Genomic DNA, 22,665 nt, shown 5'->3' with positions numbered 1-22,665 from the left:
CTAATGTACTCTAAGAATTCTACTAAAATAAAAGATTCATTGGAATTGAGAACATAATGGTAAAATATTCCAAGGAAACACTTCTGACATTTGCCAGGACTTTTGCAATGGCTAAAATTCAATTTTTCTCTATTTCACATGAAACAACACCTCAACTTAGATGAAAGTATAGCTCATTCTGCATCTCATTTGCAGAGTCAGACCTAGACTCTGAGATATTCTCTCCTCAGTTTACACACTATACCCAGCAAAGCCCCACATTTTAGCTATTTCCACTAGAAAACAGTAACATTCTTGCAGTCTGCTGCTAGCACACTCTCACCACTATTCCAGCAACAAGAGTGCTGTGACGAAACAATTCAGCCTCCTCAGAAGAGGCAAATTTGTGTTCAGAAAACAAATATGGCTAAACAAAAGTATGAAGAAAAAAATCTGTCCTTTGTGGCCACAGAGGAAGTGCAGTTCTTGGCTATGAAGATCTAAATTGTCAGAGCCACTGCAAGGGATTCTTGTGAAAGGAAACACATGATCCATCAGCAGCTCTTCTCTTTTCCCCTCCTCACTTCTACACTTAATTATCTATTTTGTTCTGATACTGAATCACTACAGAGGTTTGGGCAAATCAGATGTAACCAGCTTGGCTCACAGAGACCCTAAGCTTCTGCAGCTCCTGTTTCACTCAATGCAAGATGCCAATGTTTGGATTATTGACAATCAGGGCAATTAACTGCCTTGTGCTTTAGATGCCCAGTCCAGAAAGTGGGAGCAATTTACCTCCTCCTTTTCTCAGATGGGGACACCTGTTCTTCTGCAGTAGTGGACAGGTGAGAAAGCAAGACAAGGAAACAGTCAAAGGATTTCTTCAGGAGTAACAGGGATGTGAAACTATCTAAGCCAGGCTGATAATTACAAGAAAATGGCAGCAGATCTAAATCATGACCAGGTGGGAGGTGGCTCTACCCACAAATGTGACAGTCCTAGCAGGTTCTGCTCAACAGCTCTTTTTGCTGTAACAATATTATTGCACCAAAGTGAAATATTTTGGCCTCACTCCAGTAATAACCAGAGCAGGCAACTGATCTGGAAGAAAAGTTTGCTCAATGTGATGGAATCAGCTACTGCCTACTGGAGAGAAAACTCAGTAGAAATCTCTCTGTGTTCTGGTATTCTGGACTGAGCCTGGACTTCCCGCCCTGCTGTCGAGAAAAGGAATACTCTGTGAGCAGGACCTTAGCAGCAGACAGTGGTTTGAATATATGTTGCTTTGGTCTGGCACACTGCCTGTTAAAACAGTTACACATTTTCTTACAGCCATAAGACTTTCTGGCTTTCCTCTAAGTCAGATAAATTCACCTAAAACAAAGCACAGACTGCAAATCAGATCTAGTCAGAGTGCACAGATTTTATTACTGGAATCTACTGGGCATCTTAGAAACCCTGACACTCCAGCCTAGGAGTGTAACATAGATAATGAAAACATTTTCACAGTGAGACTGTCAAGCAGAAAACCTAACAGAACACCTCTAAGTACTCAAATGCACTTTAGGTGTATGTGCATAAGTCCTTTGGCAGCCAATTACAGTAAGAGAAAATATCAATAGCTGCAGAAGCAGAATGCAGACAAGACTCAGCCAGATAATGCTCCAATGAGACTCTGACTTCCTGGCTTGTTACTGACACTGTCACCCTATAAAGCAAAGCTGGGCAGCAATTAAGGAAGGGTAGTTATTCACCACTAACTCAGGAAAGGAAAAGAAATGAATGAGCTTTCCCAGGCTGCAGTAGTTCCAGATTGTCTCTCAAAGGGCTGCATCAATTATTGTCACTTATTTGTCAGCAGCGTGCAGTGATTAATTGGCGAGATCCACATTTTTGCGTGACTTACATCAGACACGGCTCTGCTCCCCCATCTGTTCTTACTGGTGCTAGAGACCAAAACGTTCCACACCACGGACCTTGTCAAGGTTGTATTAATGCCTCACAATGGACCCAAGCTAAAACAACTTAAAACCCTACAGATTACCTAAATGTGCTGAAAACAGAGATGTAAAGAGAAGTGACTGAAAGATTTAGTAGAACTGAAAGCTGAGATGCAAAAAACAGCAACAGGCTATGTTTCTTCAGCAAAATGAGAATGTCGTGTTGGCAGAATAAGGGGATTTGTTGTCAGTATTAAAATATGTGGAACAGTTTTTATCACTAATTCAGAATAAATAGCACTTTACAAAAAACCCCAAGATATTTACAAAGTAAGTTGTTACTTTGCAATCAAAAAGAGTCTTAAACTCCTCACATCCTTACTTTCCTATTTATCTAGACATTTGAATGCTTCTGACTTATTTTCTAAAAAACATGTGCATTCTATGGACTTCCACAGAAGTCTAACATGCATTTAAATGTTTCCTTGGAGTCTTAACAAACATAAACACACATGTAGATGCTAGGTAGGGAATAAATAATTCCATACACATACTAGAGCACAGAACAGCAGGACAGTATTGGGTAACACACAGACTTATGGTAATAACTATAACAAAGGATTAATTATCAAAATACCATTTATCATTTATGTGATCGTTTTCATGTGTAGAGATGGATGTGCTTTGAAGTTTTATTTCAATACATGTCACAGTATGACAATAGCATCTTCCCGGGTCCAGGAGCTGTGGTCCATGTGATCTCTGCCAAAGAAATTGCATAAATTTACTTCAATGCCTTTATCTATCTCAGTTTCTATCTGTTGTTGCGCCATTTGTAACAGCACCACCTTCACCAAAGCGACCTCTAAAGCCTCTAGTGCAATTCTGCAACACCAAAGTAAACACAGAGAAAACAACAAAATCACAGAGATTACAAACCAGTCTGTGTGAGGTAGCATATGGCACATTAAAGATCAGTAACCATCCAGAAATTAATTTTCATACACTTTGAATATTTTTACTACTTTCTCAAAATTAAATGGGAAAAAATATGGAACATCATGCAAAATATTCAAATGCAAGCACAGAGGAATAATGTTAATACAGGGGAACATTCATGCCAAAATGCAGCTGGCCATGCTTCCGTGATGGCTCTAACCATGACTCCATGGTGGCTACCACAGTATCAGCACTGTCAGTAGACAGGCTCTGACAGCTCCTCATCCCATGCATTGTGCAGAACAGAACAAAACCTGCCTGTGAGATCTGCCCTTGATCTGGTATTTACTGGTCCCAGAAGACAGGTCCTCACCTTTGTGGTACAGAGCTTGTCCCTCTCGCTCAGGTGCCATCAGCACCTTGGACAGTGAGAAAACAGCAACTATTTCCAATTTCTGCTCAAGAACTCATTTTTTATACTTATTTTTCAATTCCTGACTTTGGCCCCATAGTGTACATTTCTCCTTTCTTGTCCTTTGGCTGTAATCCTTTATAAGATATAATCTAAGAGGCTCTCTAAAATATTTTGTGTTGACACAAAGATACTGCCTGATAGGTCATTCATTTTACATTAGCTGAGTTTCTCTGCTACACACCATGAACATCAAACACCGCTTCCTCCTATTTCTGTAGCAAAATCCAAAGCTGCATTGGCTTAAAAACATTAACAACATGATGCATTATTTATTATATTCTACCTTGCAGGCTCACCTACACTAATCCTCTTGGATGCATTCAGCACAGGAGTGATCCTTGGCCTCTAACTTAAAAGCAATTTACTACTACTGCACACACAGCAATATTTTAGATAGAAATTATAGGTGGGATTGGAAAAGTGTTATGTTGTATAAGGCTCTTGCCTGTCTACCTTATGGCATTAGAAGAAGTTCCCAAAGCTTTGACAGTATTGGTGGTATTTCATATGCCTTGTCATTATCTTTCAATTCATGGGTCCCTGAGACAGATTTGAAGGGCAATTGTGTGACAGTAGGGAGTGAGAAATGACAACAAAAGCTTGACAAATATGGTTCAAAAACAGAACAAAATAACTTCCCAAATCAGAGAGTAGGCAGAACAATTCTTTTAGTCAAATAATGCATTCAGAAGAAATGCAGAAGAATCCTAGAACACATACACCCCTTTCTATCCCAGATAATTCAAATTAGTCACCAGATCACCACAAAGACCTGATGTCTTAAAACCTGGATAATTTAAATCTACAGGATTTAATGCACATAAAATCCACAAGAGGGCAGACACAGAGGTAAACTGAAGACACACAAAGACAGCAGATCAAAAGAAGCCTCAAAACCCTGCCCAGTGTTCTGAAGTACAAGTGGTTGGGTTTGTCTTGGTTCTGTGGTTTAAGAAGAATTTGACCATTTGATTGGGGGAATTTTATTAATAATACATTTAGACTCCTGATTGCCTTTACTTAAAAACGTAACCATGCCATATGCTGAAAATATGAATCCTATTAACCAGGTTCAGGAAATTCTTCATTTGTTCTGAAACAGGCTTGGGTTCCACAGATAATTATAATGACTACATGATTTGCCTTGTTCAGTCATTACTAAAAATTAATTCACATTCACAGCAACTCTTCCCTACAGTGGACATGGTTTGATCTGTGTATGTGCATGCATGCTACACATGTAAACTTTTTAACTTTAATACACTGCTTGTGCCTTACTGTAAACAGTGAACTCCATAACCACACTCTGGCACATGTACTTACTGTAATAATTTCTTCTTCCTACATGAACGTAAATCAACTTCCCAAAGCAAAGTTAAGCAAGCACAAGATGAGAACAAGAAAACATTCTTCATTTTCTCAGTGGACGTATTGCCAAAATCTACAGCAGCTGTGGATTCACCTAAGGTAAGTCTGAAGTGAAACACAGACCCAAGGATTCATCTGTGACCTATTTTGCTTGGTTTCTAGAAAATATTGTTCTTTATGTCTGGGGCTTCTCAAAACATGGCCTAAGGATCACCAAGCAGAAAAAGAGATGGTGAAAGCAGTTTATCCAGCCAGAATCTGCTTTCAGAAAAAGCAAATGCCACAGCCACTTTGAGTGCACAGCAAATATGCAGCTCCAGATTCTTTCAGAGTAAGCACATTCAGAAGTTGTTTTTATCTATCTGAAAATACCATTTGAAGCAAAATATTTACATGTTTATCCTCTACTGACAGAGAAGTGAACTGTGGCTAACATAGACAACATGACAGTCGCCCATATCCTGAGCAGACCTTGCCAGACTCTAATTTAGGAAACAGCACAGCTAATCATAGGAAATTTGTAATTAAGGGATTAGCTACTGACTGGGTTTTTATATTCACAAGGGAAGTTACCAGCAATTATGAAATAAGTCTGCTAGGGAACACACATGTGGTTGGGCTTTCTTAGGTTCAATAAATTTATTCACCTGACTAAAAACCTGACACTTGATCAGTACTATGCTCAGGAGTAGTAATTTACAGTCACAACTAAGGGCTCCAAAACTGACTATTAATTTTCTGTTTCTGGAAAAATCTTGCCTTGTAACATTTAATACAACTCAGAAAATATAACTTTGTCCACCATCCACACTGGGCAATCACATGGCTGGTAGCTGTTAGCCTGAAATCTAAGTAGGATGATTCTTTGTAAGACTTGTCAATTCAAAAAATTATGAATTAGACAATTGCAGCTGAAGGGATAAATAATTCCTGGTGCCACTGAAATATACAGCAGGAAGGTACAATTCTGGCACAAAGCAAACACACTAATTTATACCAGGGAAAACCATCTTTTTTTTTTTTTCCCTTTTACTTCTAATAGGCTATTAATTGTCTAAGTTTAAAAAGAAATTTAACTTGCATACCAATCAGCAATTTGTTCCTCTGACTGAGAACAGCTAAATTTAACCCCTTTGCCACCCCTACAGTGATTGGCTGAGTCATGTCCAATTTTGTGGTGGCTTTCTACAGACTGATGTTTAAAACAGGGAAAACAAACAAACAAGCAAGCAAAGTTCAAATCATTGATTTCACAGTTTTTTCTACTCCAATACTTATCTGAATTCTATGGCCACATTCAACCCTTACTATAATTGCTAGGCTATTGAAAAGTATCAAAGCAAGGAGAAGAATCACTGCTTCCAGCCACTTTTGCTGCACTGTAAAGGTATGGGCAGAAGAATTGACAGAAGGTTTGGTTTGCAGGTTTAGTATATGTGGCCTCATTTGTAGCTCCAACAGAACTGATCTGAGAGTCTTTTTCTATATTGAAGAGCTAAGCCCAGCCCTGTCATCCCACACAAATATTTTGGACATGGCTGAGGAAATAGTTTAGAAAGGGATAACCTCACCTGCTTGGCTTACCAACAACTGCCCAATACTGCAGAGGAAACTTTTCACTGCCCTCATTTGAGGAAAACAGCTGGGTCAGGTTACTCAAAACTGCAGGATTTTTCTCTCAGACATACAAAGTGAGTTTAGCAAACAAAAATATAGAAAGAGATTTAAGAGATTTTAAGAAGGTGTCTTTATATAGCTAAAGGCTGTTCAAATTCCAAGAAAGGATAGGAAAGCTCAGGCCTTGGCACCCTCTGCCCAGAAAACCCAGTAATACAACCACCTTCTCCTTCTGCAAAAGCCAAACAGTAGAAAATGTCTTCTGCATAAGCTGTCAGTGTCACCTGGCAAGACTGAGTTATAAGCTAAAGTCTGTGCTCAATACCAGAAGGGAAGGCAGTAACCTGCCCTGGTTGAAACAGCAAACTCCCATAAACACAGGAAAAAAGTGCAACTTGTAAAGATTAGTGTACTCTTAATAATTCATCTTCCTCCTGCATTTTCTAGACAGAACCTGATTAAATAACTATTTTCATCCACAGTTCTACTATTCTACATTTTCAATAATTTTGTTCTAAGTGATAAAGGAAGAAAACAAAGTGAGATCTGTAATCACAATTTTTTTTCTTCCATGCTCAAAAGGGCTTTCATTATTTCATCCCAGCAGATCTAATCCCCACTTTACCTGCTATGAAATTCAACAAATTGCATGCAGATGCAGAAGGCAATGTAGTGACCAAACCCACAGAGTTTTAGCAGAGTATAGATCACCTATGCTACAAAGTCAGAACATGCCAGACAAAAAGACTCTAATGCTTTAAAACATTTAGAACAAGATGTCATTTTGTGAAACAACTTTGGTGATTCTTGTCTTGCTAAGTGGATTTATCATCCACCTTGTATTTGGCAGATCAAGTTTGTTAAAGAATATTTTCAAGTCTGAGGCATCACACAGAGAATGATCATAACATTAGTACCAAAGAGCAAGCCTGGTTAATGCTGTAATGGAGGTTTCTCCTCCACCAGCAACCTTACCTGTGGTAGCATTGCCTCCCAGTTTTGTTTGAACAGCTGGTAAATTGAAAATGAACTTGTGGGTTTAAGGGCTTATAGTCTTTTCCCTGTAGAAGGATAGCAAAAAAAAAAAACCCTGAATCCACAAACCCAAACCAACTTTTATTATTGGTTGCTTTTTGCTGAATGCCCTTCTCAGAGAAAAACAGAAATGAAAACAACCTCTCTTCAATTATTGCTCAGCCAAGAACATGCTGCTTCACCATGCAACAAATGGAATTAGAAATTGACAACCAGTTATTCCCAATTCAGTACCTGCTACATCTACCTGATGCTGCTACTGTACAAACATGCTGAGACACTTCCCATTGCTTCAGAGATTTGAAAGATAAAGGCTATGAACACATGATCAATGATCTTTGAAGTACAGCTGATCGTATCTGCTCGTGATGCAAGATGTCTTATGGGAAATTTGTATACAAGAAACAACTTAATAATAAAAGGTTGCAATTTTGTCTCATTGTTGCTCTAAATTTTTTGAACAAAATATCAAATTTAAACTGGGACATTTTCTGGTTGTATTTATATAGAACCAAGTTCTTGCTTATCAGGACACCCTGCTAGTGAAAACCTAGACAATGGAGTCAAATGCCAAAATTTAGTTAGACTCCTAATTTCCAGGAGCACACACACAATCAGACTTCCAGAGCCCTATGAAACTGTGATCTTGCCTTCCCATTCTAGCCTTTTATATATCTGACCTATATAACACTTTTGGTGAAAGCCTTGTGGGATCACACCATTTCAAAAACGTAGGTGGCAACTCTTAATATTCTTCTCTTTCTTAAACTGAACAATAATTCTTAAATCCAAATTTCCTTGGGACAGTTGTTGGAAAGACCTCATGGTTTTACACAATAACACCAGGAGTCAAACACTAAGTGGCTTTGTTTTATTTTCTCCATCTCACTTACCTAGATTTTTCTGATGTACCAAGCCCAGGACATGTGCAGTGATGGATATCCAGGAATATTTTCCTGCTGCCTACCTCAGCTGGAGTCCATGGAGACAAATGGACCATCAAGTCTCTCCTGCACTTGTGACACGGGAGGGTGTTTCCCCCTCGTTTCCCTTGTCACTGGAGGGTGATGACAGCTTGGATAACATGGCCAGCTCTGATCCCTCTGCTGCTGTAACGTGAGAGGCAGCTGATGTTAGCAAACTACAAGATATTGCTGCTACTTGAGCATAACCAACAGGGCTCAGGGAAGTGAGCAGCAAACACTTTGTAAACACTGAGCTCTGCCAGTTCACTGTCTGCCCCTGCCCACAGCATTGCACAGAGTGAGGAACAGCTTACAAAGAGAAGGGGACAGGAGATAAAAGGGACTAAATAGGCAGTAACTATTAAATAAAAGACTGGCTATACCCCACTGAAATATTCAATTAATAATTTTCCAGGTCAAGGAAATTTTATCTATGACAACTCTTCACCTGTGTCTTGAATAAACTTAAACTTCTCCCATTTTCTTGATGTATCACAGAACATACAGCTGTCAGAATTCATGTTGAAGAACACAACTTTACAGCTGTAACTGCTCCTGTATTCTGAGCTCACTTGCCTAAAAAATCCAAATAAGCAGTTTTCAAATCTCACTGTGAAGAAAATCCCAACACTTCTGTGCAATAAGTATGTAACTGAACTGAAAACATTTTACTTTACCCTGACCACACTCTGACAGCGGCACACTGAGCTCCTCCACTCAGTGGTGCTTTAGAGGGACTGTTATGCTATCCTTTAAACTAAAAAATTGAAACAAATACAGAGTCAGATGTCCTGGAAGAATAAAAGCACTCTTACTTATTGACACAAATGCAGAGCACTAAAGGCTGCAACCTAAGGCAACACAAAATGTCCAGCAGATGTTAACTTATACTATCCCCTATCTGATTTCTATTTAGGACGTGATAGTTTAAAGAACACATGAAATCCTTCACAGTCATACAAACAGACCAGAAATTTAACATTAGGAAATGAAAGGATATTTAATGATTTGTATCACCTTTAGGCCACACTGCTGATCAGAATGAAAAGCAAAAGGAACTAGAAGGAACTAGTCAGAGTGCTGCTGTTCCTAACATCAGAGATGGAGCTTTCTCCAAGAGGGGTCAATGGTAATGGTAAAATTAGGAGAACAAATAGAATAGTATCCGCAGAAAATTACAGAACAAGGGGAAAAAGTCACAACCTTCTAAAATTGCAGTGACTACATACTCTTACAGGAATATCTCAGGATTTTCATATCATTCTGAAAGGCACCACTTACTGTGGAAAAGTCAATATTTTAACAATGATGATTAAAGAACAAACATACAAACACAACATGAAAAAATTTGCAATTACCTTTAGAGCAACAGGTTTCACTTTATCACTTCTCAAAATCAGGTGAAGGAAACATTCTCTGTTTTTTCTAGGTAACACCAAATGGGACATTGTCAATGGAAATTTTTACTCAAAGAAGAAGGGTTTGCTGGTTTGCTTTCTTTTTTCCCCTTTCTCTTTGTTTTTTCTCCTTTTTTTTTCTTTAAGAAAGCTATAATCAAATAAAAATATGTAGCATACTGTTAAGTCTGCCTTGCATATAAAATCAATTACACAGTTCATGAATCCAGTAAACATATTACCTCTGACTGGGAGAAATTCAGGCCCCCATGGAAAGAAGAGGGCAGCTCTTGCTGTGGCAAGACCTGGAGCTGCCAAGCCAGGTGCTGGCTCTGCAGCAGCTCAGGTCTGCAGCCATTTTAGCCCAAAGGGAAAGTTTCTAGAAGACAAGACAGAAAAGATGCTCACCTGGAGCTGGGCTTCAACCTCCTGCACCTGCTTCTTGTCTTTGCCAAGAAGGTTTGAATTCCCCCACTGATCCTGTCAATCCCTTCTCTGTTGACACCATTAACAAGATCAAAGCTTCAGCTGCTTAACTGCTGTTGCCAATTACATACAGCAAGATTAATCCTTATATATTGTAGCTTACCTAGAAATAATTTTACAAAACCAGGACATTCTCCTCTCTACTTCGTGACTTTCACAACTAGGTATTCTTCTCAAAAGCAGGTATTAACCCTAAACATGTAGCAACTTTGCAGTACAGATTTCTGGCAAAAATCCTATGCAAAACATGTAAATATGTTAAATTATCCTTTTTTTTTCCCAAAAGGATTTTCTTCTTTGTATTTTACCAGACTTGTTCCTCAAGAATTCCTTAGAAAACCTTCACTTTTGGTTTTTTGTTTTGGTTTTTTATGTGTTCTATTTTCCTTCTGTTCTTTTTGCCTGAGTTTGTACTGACCAAATTGAAGAAGGAAAAATATAAAAGGCTGAAAAACAAACAATTGGAATCTTGATTTTCCTATGACTCAATTCTTTTCATTGATGTCAAAAAGGCAAACAACAGCAACAAAAAAGTAACCTATCCCACACATGCTAAAAAGTGACCAATCTAATTCTCCTTGGAGATACTTAAGAACATCTTGCTAAAAAACCATCACACAACTCAGTATATGATACTGATTGCTTTTGCTATCTAACACTTAAAATTATATTATTTTTATAGTTGTTACCAGTAAATTAAAGTTTTTTGGACCCAGAAATAAACTGTTCCAATAAACTGTAACAAAATCTCTACAAATGAGGAGAGGAAATATTCTTTACTCAACTTTATAGTGCTTATTTCAACTACATTTGTCTTAGACACATAGAATATACTTGATTTATATGAAAAAATGATTTGTGGAATGGAAGTGGCAAAGTCTCAAAGTTTCTCCTACCTCTCAGGAAGCAAAGAGTGCATGAAGGCTTATGATGCTTTTACATATAGGAGGTTGCCACAAACAAGAGAATTAGTCATAATTACACTTCTCCAAAATCTGCAGGAACTCTATAAAGATGTCCCAGTTCATTTTGCAAAACACTGACAGGCCCAAAATGAATCTGAACAGTTTGCTAATGCCAGAGCCTTAATATTAACTGCTGATGACTCAGGAACTCCACATGCAATCAGCCTCTGAAACTACAGTTTTACTGTCCTTGTAGATAAGAATTTCTTGGTTATCTGGCTGTACAAGAGGGCCTGTGGGAACTCTTTTGAGTAGTCTTCTGTAGCAAACAACTCACTATGCTAACATGAAGAATTTGATTGTTACTTGGCTTTAAAGCAGTATTTTTCCCAATGCTCATGAACAGTATTAAGAAAAAAAAAAAAGGTATTTAAGTGATACGAAGAAATCCAGGGCATCTGATTCAGCAGGAAGAAACACTGTGGGAACCAGCTATTCACCAGGAAATCAAACACATGTAAACTCAACAATTCTAGCTGCTCAAGCCACCCAGTTCAGATGCCTTTCCACTTGCCTTGCCAGCCACAGTGATGAGTATGGATACAGTACTTAAAACTAAATTGCTCAAAATTTTCTCTTCAGCCTTGTTTCGTGTAACCAGATGAAATAAATCCTCCTCAATCTCATACAGGAATACTGAATGCTGACAGATTTCCACAGTTCTCTACCCACACACTTTGGCATCTCAAGAATCAATTCAAGTTAATGAGTTTCATACAGTAATGAGAACGCTGCAAATAAAATGAGACAAAATTGTGTTACAACAAAATGTGGAATTATGATTATGAATAAAGCAAGCCTGGATACAATCAGCAGTCAATTAGAATGAAAAATTCTGTGTGGTTGCAAATTAAATAATTTTAATGGAGCCTTGTAGGTTAGATACAGAAATACGGTTGCAGACAGCCAAGAGTTTGGTTGCATGTGTCCAGGATTTCCAGGCACTGCTACTAATATCAAAGTTTCTAAGGATGTCATTAACAAAGAAAAGTTTGCTTAATGCTTCTTTGTTTAAATGAGGATAAAATTTTTCCAAAGTTCTTGTATCTTCATTTTTTTTATTTTCAAGCTGTTTTACATCAGAATGTCTTTGGGATTTTTTTTTCCTACTAACATATTTTCAACAAAATTGGGAAAATAACATGTGAAGACATTACAGTTGTTTCTCCTGATTGTGCTTAATGGCCAGGTGGAAAGTCTGGACTTTGTGCACGTACAAATGCACCACTTTGGATCCAGCCTTCTCACTGAGGCCGTATTTAGCTGTCAGTTTCTCCATGGACATTTTCCATGTGCACTTTGAGGTAGTCATTCCTTGTAAACTTCTTGTGGCAGAGCTGGCACTCTGCCATGGGGCGGTTGGGGTTGTGAGTCAGCTTGTGTCGGATCAGCATCTTCTTCAGGCTGAAGGACAGGTCACAAACCTGAGGCAGTGAAGACAAGACAAAGTCAAACCAAGTATTAAAATCTCAAGCATGTATAACACTCCTAAGGTTACATCACTGAGGCCACAGCCACACATACCTGCAGTACTTCATAAATGAGCTGGTCTTTGGAAGAAAAATTCCTTCAGAGAGCACCTGAAAGATTTTTACTCTAACTGGCATCTTTTTACGTTGTATATTAGGAGTGGTACCACAGGCACAAGGATGCTGTCTGTCTAAAAAATACTCAATCTTCAAAATACCAACACATTGAGGTGTCCTGGTGACATTGTGGTGCTTTGTTCAGGTTTTTTTAAAGCTATTGTTCCATCTGGGATGCAGCAAAAATTGTGACAAAACATCACGAGCATCCATTAGTTCAAATGAAATATTTCCTTCCTGACCTCCAGAATGACACCTGCAGCTTCCAAAAGAATTAGTTCCAATTGCTCAGTTACAAAGAGGGAGGAGTGAGAATGAAGAGGTTCTGAAGACTGCAAGAAAGGTTAATTACTAATGTAAAGGAAAGCTCGTTGTTCCAGCCTTTCTCTGCCTGGCCAAGAAAATGGCAGACATCTGGTAAATGAAGGTGCAATTCCTTTGCATCATTATCTGGTGTGCTGCTTTCCTTCCTCCACTGTACTCCAAGCAGTCCAGTTCATTCTGCCATGGGAATAGATGGATAGAGGCACAAGGGAATCTGCCCATACTAAAGCCACTCCTTTATAAAAACCCCTGCACCCCTGAAGTTAAAATGAAAAACACAGAAGGTTAAAAGAAGGTTCAGCAAAGGAAAGTTAGAAAGTTAGAATTAAAATCAAGGCAAGACACCAATTCAACTGAAACTGTACAGTTATACTGTCACACTCACATACCATGCAAGGAAATATTGTAACATGAATTTGACATGGAAATGGAGGAAAAAAGAAAAGGAAGCAGCTGCTGATTTTACAAATGAAATAGATAAGAGTCATATAATTAAACAAGAATGAACATCTATATGCTTGCACTCTTAAAATTCCATGTTAATTCCAGACAATTCTTTCATGCAGAAAAAAACTCAAAGAACCCAGGACAATCCCTCTGGAGAAAAACGAAGCTTTAAATTTATATTGGCACCCAACTACTACAAATGCTGAATGATGACTGATTTCTTTTGAAACCACAACAAGAGCTCACTATCCAAGTAGATCATCTCGACCTCCAGCATATGGATTTTACACCAATTAAGGCTAAACCCTTAAATGACCATAAAACAGCAATGGCCAGAGGCAAGTTTTGTACCCAAAATAATTTCTCCCCACACTGTGTGTGCTGCTGCACTAGAAAATTTTTGACTTTATGACATGACGTAATGCTGAAGACCTTCACAGAGCAACTGCAGCTCTCCAGCTTTTCCCCCAGTGAATAATCTCTGAATAAACCTCTTTGAGACCCAAGCAACAGCCACCCCTTCGTTACTGAGAGTGAACCTCAATTACAGCACCCACTGGTCAGCTCTGAGCACTGCTTTTGCCAAACCCAGGTATCTGTTTCCCCTCTGCAGAGCACACAAAGGCAACCCATAACATTTATCTAATCACAGCCATGAATTCCAGTGTCAGAAGTGTCACACACTTGCAAATATTCCATGTTTCTTGAGAGTCAGGAGGCCAGTCAGGGATATACACACATACAAGATGTGTGTGTGTGTTCTGTGTATCTTACACGCATCTCTTCATTTCTAAAAAAACCACCTTGTAACACAGCCTCAAAACACATTTTTTCATTTATTCTGCTCATGTGACCAATGTAATGTGTCCTTCTGTTCCTCCAAGGCTCTAAGATGTTGTGCTACCTTCCTTCTTCAAAAATGCACATGGAATGCACAGAGTTATTAAAGATATGGCAAATCCTGCGCTGTTCTTATGCAGAAAAATTTTGGGGATTTTTTTTTTACGAGTGTGTTTCGTATATCATTTTCGTAAGCAAGACTGATATTTTACAGATTTACAACCACTCTTGCTAATGTGCACTTGAGCTCTAATCAATCTCTTCAAAATGATCAAAGTTTTGGCCAGGTAGGGAGGATGGAAAGACTGACATTTGAAAGAAAGTGTAAGGTCAACTAGAAGCAGAGTGGAAGGAAATACTGTACTGGAAAGAAACCAGGACCAGCAGTACTTGACCTTTCTGCCCCCCAGAAATAATCTATTGTCTCTGAGAAACTGGAGTTCAATTGGCCTTCCAGTAAAAATCAGGCTGGTATGAAGAGGACAGACATTTAATTTTCTATGAAAAATTTCATTTCTATTTCCATAGTTCAGTTATTTTCACTTTTCTAGGTGACATGTATTAGAATTGCCATCTTAAAATGGGAATATTCAATTTCCACTACGATCTGTGGGATGTGAGAGCTTTGAGACATTAAGGTCTGAAAATGCTTTTGCTGGCTGATAAGACACAGGAATAGACACATAAATAAACTGTAGCACCCTCCTCAAACAGAGTACAAGGATTAGTTTCATATGTAACTCAATCCTGCAATGTAATGACTGTTCCATGTGCCTGAGAGAGAGGAGAGTGAGACAGGAAGAGAAGACATGATTTTTATTTCTGGCTCTGGAAAAAAAATCTATTAGAAGCAAAAATATAAACTAAAAGAATTGGTATGTGGTATTCCAGAGATAAGAACTCATGGAAGTTGTGGTCATAAATTACCACTCAAGCCATCATATGAAAAATAATGACAGCATCTACAGCTATCTTGAGAAGAATAAAAAATTGTAGGTGAAAATACTCAAATGTAAAAAGGAAACTTAGTATTCGGTAGCCCACAGTAAATGTCCCCCATAGGGACATTTTTCTGTAATTGTCCACTGCTGGTTTTCCTGTAACTTCTACATAAACATCTGGAATCATGCAATGTGCAAGAGAGCTCTGGAGGAATGGGCTGCCCTGGGTGACATTTACTGTGTCCCCAGCATGTGCAGAACAGGAGCCCAGGTGGAATAAGGAGAAATTATTGAAAACATCAATTTTAACCCTGTCCAAGCGTGCATTAAACAACAGACCATGGTGGGCACCTGGGTGAGTGGAGCATGCAGGAATGAACAGTGGAGGCAACTGCTGTTATGTCCAAACCCCAAAAGATCAGCTGCCTCTTGCAGTGTGCAGCCAGCAAAAGGCTCTTTCTGAAGAGCGATTTTGGTGAAACAAGGCAGAAACTTGAAGTACAAAAAATATGACCAATAAGTGAAGGTACACTCTAAAAAATTCTCAAGCAATTATTGATTCTCAATTCTCAAGGACTAGGACTAGACACAGATTACAGATGTTTCTAGAAATGCTATGGTTTGAAAAAGTACAGCTCTACTTGATTCATGAGGAAAACTGAAGGAAAAGCTGAAACAGGGAAGTATGCTTTCACACAGCTCCTATTTCTAATTAAAGCAAGGATAAAGAATAAAATAGAGCCACCACACCAAGTTAGTCTGCAAAAGCCCACTTTGTATCCAAGAGCAGTGCATCTTGGATCCACAGTGTGGGAAAAACTGCATTTACACTGCAAGCTGGCCAAGAGCTGATAAACAGTATAACAATCTGAAAGCTGAAAAAGTTATTGACAATGATTTGGAGTTAGAGAAATCCTCAAGGTACTATCCAGAGCCAGGCTGAGATTCTCCCAAAAGAATACAGCAAATCTCCTAACTTGTAGACATCAGCAAAATGTCTTAGTTGAACTTCTTCATGAAATTAATATATTTTATTCTCAATGAAATGACATCAGATCATTCATTAAAAACCACAACAGTTAACAGACCCTTGAAACTTTCCTGCCAAGCTGTTATTCTAATTTTACATCTAATTATATAAATTTTTGAGCAAATTTACAGCTGCTCTGACTGAGCCATCTAGGATATAATTGAGAGCTGGCACTCCCCTGTGACTGCTTCATGGAGAGTCAGTATCACAAAACAAAACACCTACACTAATTCTACATCCATTCTGATGCCTTCCTCTGAATCCTTGAGCAACAGTTTTGGCATTTGATAGCTCTGAAAGACATTATTCCCCAACAGTTTCTGCACATTCAGCCTTCCCACCTAGCTCTCAAAAGCTGAGAGATGTTGCATACAAGGAGGGAAGGCTGCATGAAGGGTACCTGACAGTGATCTATGAACTGTCACAGGATATGCTGCATTTTAGCCCTGTGAGCGTGCACAGCATCTCAGATTTCTTCACTGAGCAACAAGAGGCTGTGAGAAGATGTTGAAAATATCAGACCAGATTTCACCAGAAACAGGCGATTCTGAATTCATACTCATGTCATTCAACACCAGAAGCATTGAGATTCCATGTAATAAATGAAATCCCTTTTCCCACACAAGCTTATCTCCAGCTATTAAACTATAAAACGTCATACAATTCATACACGTTTCATACAGGAACCCAAGCAGCATGAATTTGTAAATGGTAACATCCAAATTGCATTACTAATGGTGAAAAAAAACTCTTATGGGGTCCAAAACCATAAAATGAACGGGCGTGTGTGGCTCTTGGCAAGCAAAGAGGGTACATGAATTTCCCTGAATGGTGTTTCATTCCTTGGGCAATCAAAGCCCACGTGAAGTATAACTATGCCACAAGCAGTAAGTGCAAGGCCACAATATCCCTGCAATTAAACCCTGCTGCTGCACTGAGGCTGAGAAGACAACGGAAGAGAAGAACTCACATCACATTGGAAGGGCTTCTCCCCGGTGTGGGTCCTCATGTGCTCGTCCAGGCCTCTCTTCTGACTGAAAGCCTTGTTACACTCCGAGCACTGGTACGGCTTTTCCTGCATGCAATGACAACAGTGAGTGAAAGTGAGTCAACACAGAGCCCAAGTCATTAAAGGAGCGGAATTCCATGCTGGATGGTGCAAGTTTTATATTCTCTCCAAGGTATTACAGTCAGTGAAAACAACAGAAAACGACTTTCAAATGATTAAGTGAAAGCTGGGAAAGCTGTGGCCTGACAGTTTCCACTTCAGCACCCACTTATGAATTAATTATCTGTTCCAGTCTTTCAAACCCAGCCATTTGGGGAGTCTGCTTTTTGTCACGTGAAAGGTACAGAAACATAAAATTCCAATGTTCTTTCCTTTATCCTCCACAAATGCTTAAAGCATACAGACAAGTAAGATTATCCACAAAAACTTCGAGTTTGTTTGGAGGTTTCCAAGCAGGGGAAGAGGTATAGGGAGGAAGAGGAGGTACAAGGAAAGCTTGTGGTAGCAGACAAACTTACTTTGAAAAGTGGCGACAGAAGGCTAATCACATACTCATTGCAGAATCTCAAAAGAAGTGTAGATGGCAACCAAACCATCTGCATTTTTATTAGAACTATTGGTTAGCAGCTACTGTAAAACATGATGTTAGAAAAGTTGCAATCTCACTGACCTGAAACAAATAATTAGAGATAAATAAGGAAAACCCACTTATGTGAAGATTTTTTCTTTGATGTTCTTCCTTCATATAGAAATTTATAGAGGTGGAATTCCACCTTGATTCCGCTAAAGTTACAAAAGAACTGTGTAGAAATCAATTAAAATGCAAGACCAAAAAACCAATAAAAACAACAAATCAATTAAATGCAAGAATTAGCATTATGGCACTACACATGGCCTCATTAAAATTTTCATCTTCTAGAGGCATCCTTATTTTTGCACCAACTAGACTTCCTTCACTCTCGTTCTACTTTTCTCTGTGGTCTCTAATTCTGTACTGCTTAAGTTCTGAAGAAAAGTATTTTAAGAAAAGTAAACACTTTTTACTAAATTAAATTGAAAGCAATGACTATAAATCAATAGGCAAAAAAAGCAGCTAGATCTATGAATTAAGAAATAATAGGCAGTAATCAAGTTCTTTGGGGAGATGATGTGGGATCCAAGGATAAGTGAGATGGAACAACTCAGGCATTGAAGCAACAAAGAGAATAAGCTGTCTGGTTGTTGAATTCCTACTCTCAGCCTCTGGGAACCACCAGGTCTCCATATACTGCTGAATCCTGCCAGGATTCACCACACACCTAACACAGCGCACTATCAATTAGTGCTGGGTATGTCCTAGTCTCTCTCTTCAGGGCAGGTCCAGAGACTGCAGTGGGGCAAAGATGGGGTTCTTTCATTTTGCAGTCTCCTCCCATTAAGATTCCTAGAAAAGGCAGTGTTATTTCCATGATTCTTCAGCAGACAGGAAAACTTAACAAATTACCTAAACAATATCTGAATCGATCTGTGAAAGAAAAAAAAATTATCATCTAGACCAAGAAGTTCATGTCACAGGGAGCTTTGCTGACCTGACTAAAGGCTTCGTGGAGCAGGGTCTGCATTTTTAAGGGGAATGTACAAATAAGCCATGTGAAAAGCAGGTTTCTGCAGCAACCCCTTAATTGGTTTTGCAGTGTGGTTAACACAAACCAAATTTCTGTGAATTCTCCAAAAGCAGCCTTTCTCTGTGAAGATTGTTCCCCAGAAAGTGCAAAGTGAACTACACAATGTGCACATCTTAAACACCTACAAAAGCATTCACTACTGCAAATTGCACCAGGTGGATTCACTCTCTTTTTATTATCTTAGTCTTCAGCTATCTGAAGAATTGACTTGATAATGACCAGGTCAATCATTCCAGTGCTAAATGGATTTCAGGATTCCATTTTGAACAAGAACCATTTTAAACTCTGAGAAGCTGGAGTCTCAAACCTGCGCTGTATTATCCTCTCCCAGGTTCTGTTTGGCTGTTCTGTATTTTCTATTTGTATTATTCTGTGGCAAAAATGGTGTATGTAACATCCCACTGGCATTTGTATTGAAATTCACATCTGTAGTGCATGAAACACATCCAAAGCTGTCTTTGATCTAATTTTAGATCCCTTCCATCTGTATATTCCAGTGACTTCAGCAGACATGACTGATTCACACCAGCCTCCTCTCTCCTGAGTGAAGCTGCCCTCCATTCACATCTTTGTCTGTTTCAGGAAAACCAGTAGTGCTGTCCAGAGCAAAATCTGGCCCTCAGTTAATCTCCAGAGAAAAAAACTTTTTTATTGTTGATTTTGAAGAAGACATCATCCTCACAGATCAATTTCTTCAAAACAAAACATTCTGAGCTTTTCCTTTTCTCTCTGCTCCTTCTCCCCCTCATGTAAAATTTCCATTACACAATGCTTGGAGAAAGCAACACTTGTAACATGGAAAATGTGATGTTTGCTTAGCATAATCATCACTGCTTTAAATGTGAGCAGAGGAAAAAAAAAGATAAAAACCATGGTAAAAGGTCTGAAAAAGTAAATGCCACCATCAAAAGACAAAAGGGGCCAAGGCTGAGATGAGAAAAAAGCTGGACAAATTTAAAACATCAAAAAAAGGGAAAAACCTGCTATCAGCAAAACAGGAGCTCATTGGGAAGAGGATCCAAGCTGACTTCAGCAGAGTTAGCAAGTGCTGGTACTATAAATCTGCCCTCTGCTGAAGAAGCATCTGCCAGGCCATGGCTATGGTGGTAGCCAAGCTGAAGGATTCCATGTGTTTTCTTCTATTGACCATCTAAACGAGGAAGGAAGCAGGGAGACCGAGAGAGAAAGGACATGGCTGATACTGCAGTGATTTAATATCACAGTTTTAAGCATGCCAGCTATGAATAGAAATACATAGATCAGGATTTACAACCTTCTTGTCTCTGAACAAGGAAAGGCCAAGCAGAGCCCAAAGGTACTCCCGAAGGTGCTTTGCTGTAAGACTGACACATGCTGACCTAAAAGCTCCCATCTCTGGTGGGTTTCACCATTAAAACTGAGAGAAATTAAACACTTTAAAAACCCCATCAAATAAAGCAGTGCCTGCAGTACACACTCCTGTGTCTGTGGATGGCTGAATCAAAAATCACACCTTGAATTCTAAGCAAGTTATGCTTCGCACTAGAAAGACCTCACTTAGAACATGACAAATCTCAAGGACACTTGATGCACCTTCAACAGCTTGACACAAAGTGTGCACAGAGTGTCCTGCAAGCACAGCAGATGAAAATACTCAAATGCAGAATATTTAAACTGCTAGCTGCTGCTGCAGTTGCCTGTACATCCCTTACAAAATATAAATGCATTATGTACACCAAGTTAGCACTTGTGCCCTGTAAACCTGGTAATATTGGTTACACAGGTGAAATGTGAATGACTTTGGTAAGAGTCTCTCCAACTTACTTTCTAAATCTGAATTTAGAACTATTCCATCAGCTCAATTGTCACAGCAAGACAAACACAATTTAAACACTATTATTACCAAATAAACGTATCTCAAGATTAAAATAAGAGTTAAGAACACAACTACCAAGTTGATGGGCCTCTATTTTCAACATGGTGAAAACTGAAGCTTGAGAGAAGTTCAGAGGAAAAAGTAAAAGCTTATCAGGTCTTGTATTACATGTAAATATTTACACTTGTGACATGAACGTGAAAACTGAAAGACAGGAATAATGGTGATGCTACAGAACACCAAAAAAATTAAAATAAATCATCCTTTTCTTTCCATTATTCTAAAACAAAGACTTCCTTTGCTCACAGAAAAATCTTAAAATGTCTTCTCATTAGATACTGATACAGTAACACTATCTGCTTTCAAATGGTGTTTTATGTGGAAATTTTGAAAATATCAGTAGTACTGTTACTAAATATAATTTATATGCTTGCATTATCACCTGAACAGAGGGTTAATAAAAAGATTGTTTTGAAAAAAAATCAGGCAAATGGAAAAACGTGGCCTAGAATGAACAAACATGACCAGCCAGATAACATTAAAATACACCAGTCATGTCTGCAGCTACCAGGAGCTCGCTACTCTCAAAGAGAAATCTGGAAATCCTTCAGCTCTGCCAACCTGAAAATGCAGGAAATCTGCTTACACTTAAAATTGCAGATAGCCCAAGTTAACGGACTCTAGCTTTGTATCTAAGTCTGAAAAAAATTCAAGAACTATCAAGATGCTCTCTTAGAACCTGAAAGTTTCTGCAGGTTACAGCAAGTGGCTGACCCAGAGATAGAGGCCTACTTAAATTACTAATATAACATTGACATTGGAAGACAAAGGGTAATGAGAATTTACAACTCTACAGAAATAGTAGGGATTTGAAACTTATAATATTAAGCCTCAATTAAAAATCACTTTACAAGAACACGTTGAAAAGTAAAATCTCTTAAAAAAATATTTCCAACAATTAGAGCAGGCCAAAAGTTTCCTGTTAAAACAACTGTGAAATAATTCTGGCAGATTTAAACAAAATGTGACTTTTATTCTAAATGACTAATGTTTTTTTTTTAGAACGGGACTCAATTAATTCAGTTTTAGGAGTATTAAAAATAATCTTTTTTGCAATAAAATTTATAACTAAAACAAAAGCATGCATCTTCTCTTAAATGCCTGCCAGAAAAAAAAGTGCATTTCTTAAAAAGATCCAGTATATGCAATTCAGTGAGCCTTACCATATCATTAACTTCCCATTTTCCATGACAGTCCTCCCTATTTGCTGCCCATAAACTGAAAAGTTCTCATTTCTTTGCAATTTTTTGAACTGCTGAGGTAATTTCTGGCCCTAAAATTTAGTGAAGGAGGGTTTAATTAATCAGCATTGATGAAAATTCAATAGATGTTCACCTACTCCTGGAAAATAACAGTATCACTATAGAAAAAGTACATTTTTCACTCTACAAGGAAGGGGTGATCATCAGTCAACGTTACATAAAAAAGTGTGAAAATATAGGTGCAGTGGGATTCAAACCTTCCACATTCTATGTGCAAACACAGACTCCAGAAGCAAGGAAACCACAGCCCTGGCAAAGACATCATTCTCAGGCAGATGTTTGGGAACTCACCCCTATCTCACCAACAGGGAAATATAGATAAAATCCAAGATGGAAAACCCCTTCCAAATTCAATCAACACATCATATTATTTCATTACTCACTGTCATGTGCACAGAAGTCTATATTTAGTACACAAAGAATTTTTTTTTTGATAACAGCATTCTATGGTGCTTCTAAAACACACAAATCTTTCTCAAAC

The 22,665-nt window shown here is 38.5% G+C and overlaps 1 protein-coding gene and 1 long non-coding RNA gene across 6 annotated transcripts in view; both read right to left on the bottom strand.

Moving 5' to 3' along the window:
• LOC137472659 (uncharacterized) overlaps positions 1-10,566 on the bottom strand; it is a 31,133-nt gene extending 20,567 nt beyond the window's left edge. For both annotated transcript variants that reach the window (XR_010998339.1, XR_010998338.1), the window contains exon 1: positions 9,958-10,566. This is a non-coding gene — a long non-coding RNA (uncharacterized lncRNA). The remainder of the gene's footprint in view (positions 1-9,957) is intronic.
• Positions 10,567-10,778: 212 nt separating this feature from the next.
• PRDM5 (PR/SET domain 5) overlaps positions 10,779-22,665 on the bottom strand; it is a 60,198-nt gene continuing 48,311 nt past the window's right edge. For 3 of the 4 annotated variants that reach the window (XM_068187967.1, XM_068187969.1, XM_068187970.1), the window contains 2 exons: positions 17,305-17,409; positions 12,000-12,590 (listed from right to left, as the gene is read on the bottom strand). In XM_068187967.1, coding sequence (XP_068044068.1) covers positions 12,426-12,590; positions 17,305-17,409 — 270 coding nt within the window. In that variant the 3' untranslated portion in view covers positions 12,000-12,425. Of the gene's footprint in view, positions 11,898-11,999; positions 12,591-17,304; positions 17,410-22,665 lie in introns of those variants that run through there. The other variant, XM_068187968.1, reaches the window with a different exon arrangement.

This window comes from Anomalospiza imberbis, chromosome 4 (genome assembly GCF_031753505.1).
Source record: "Anomalospiza imberbis isolate Cuckoo-Finch-1a 21T00152 chromosome 4, ASM3175350v1, whole genome shotgun sequence".
NCBI lineage: Eukaryota > Metazoa > Chordata > Aves > Passeriformes > Viduidae > Anomalospiza > Anomalospiza imberbis.
This window is presented reverse-complemented; position numbering and strand designations above follow the sequence as displayed.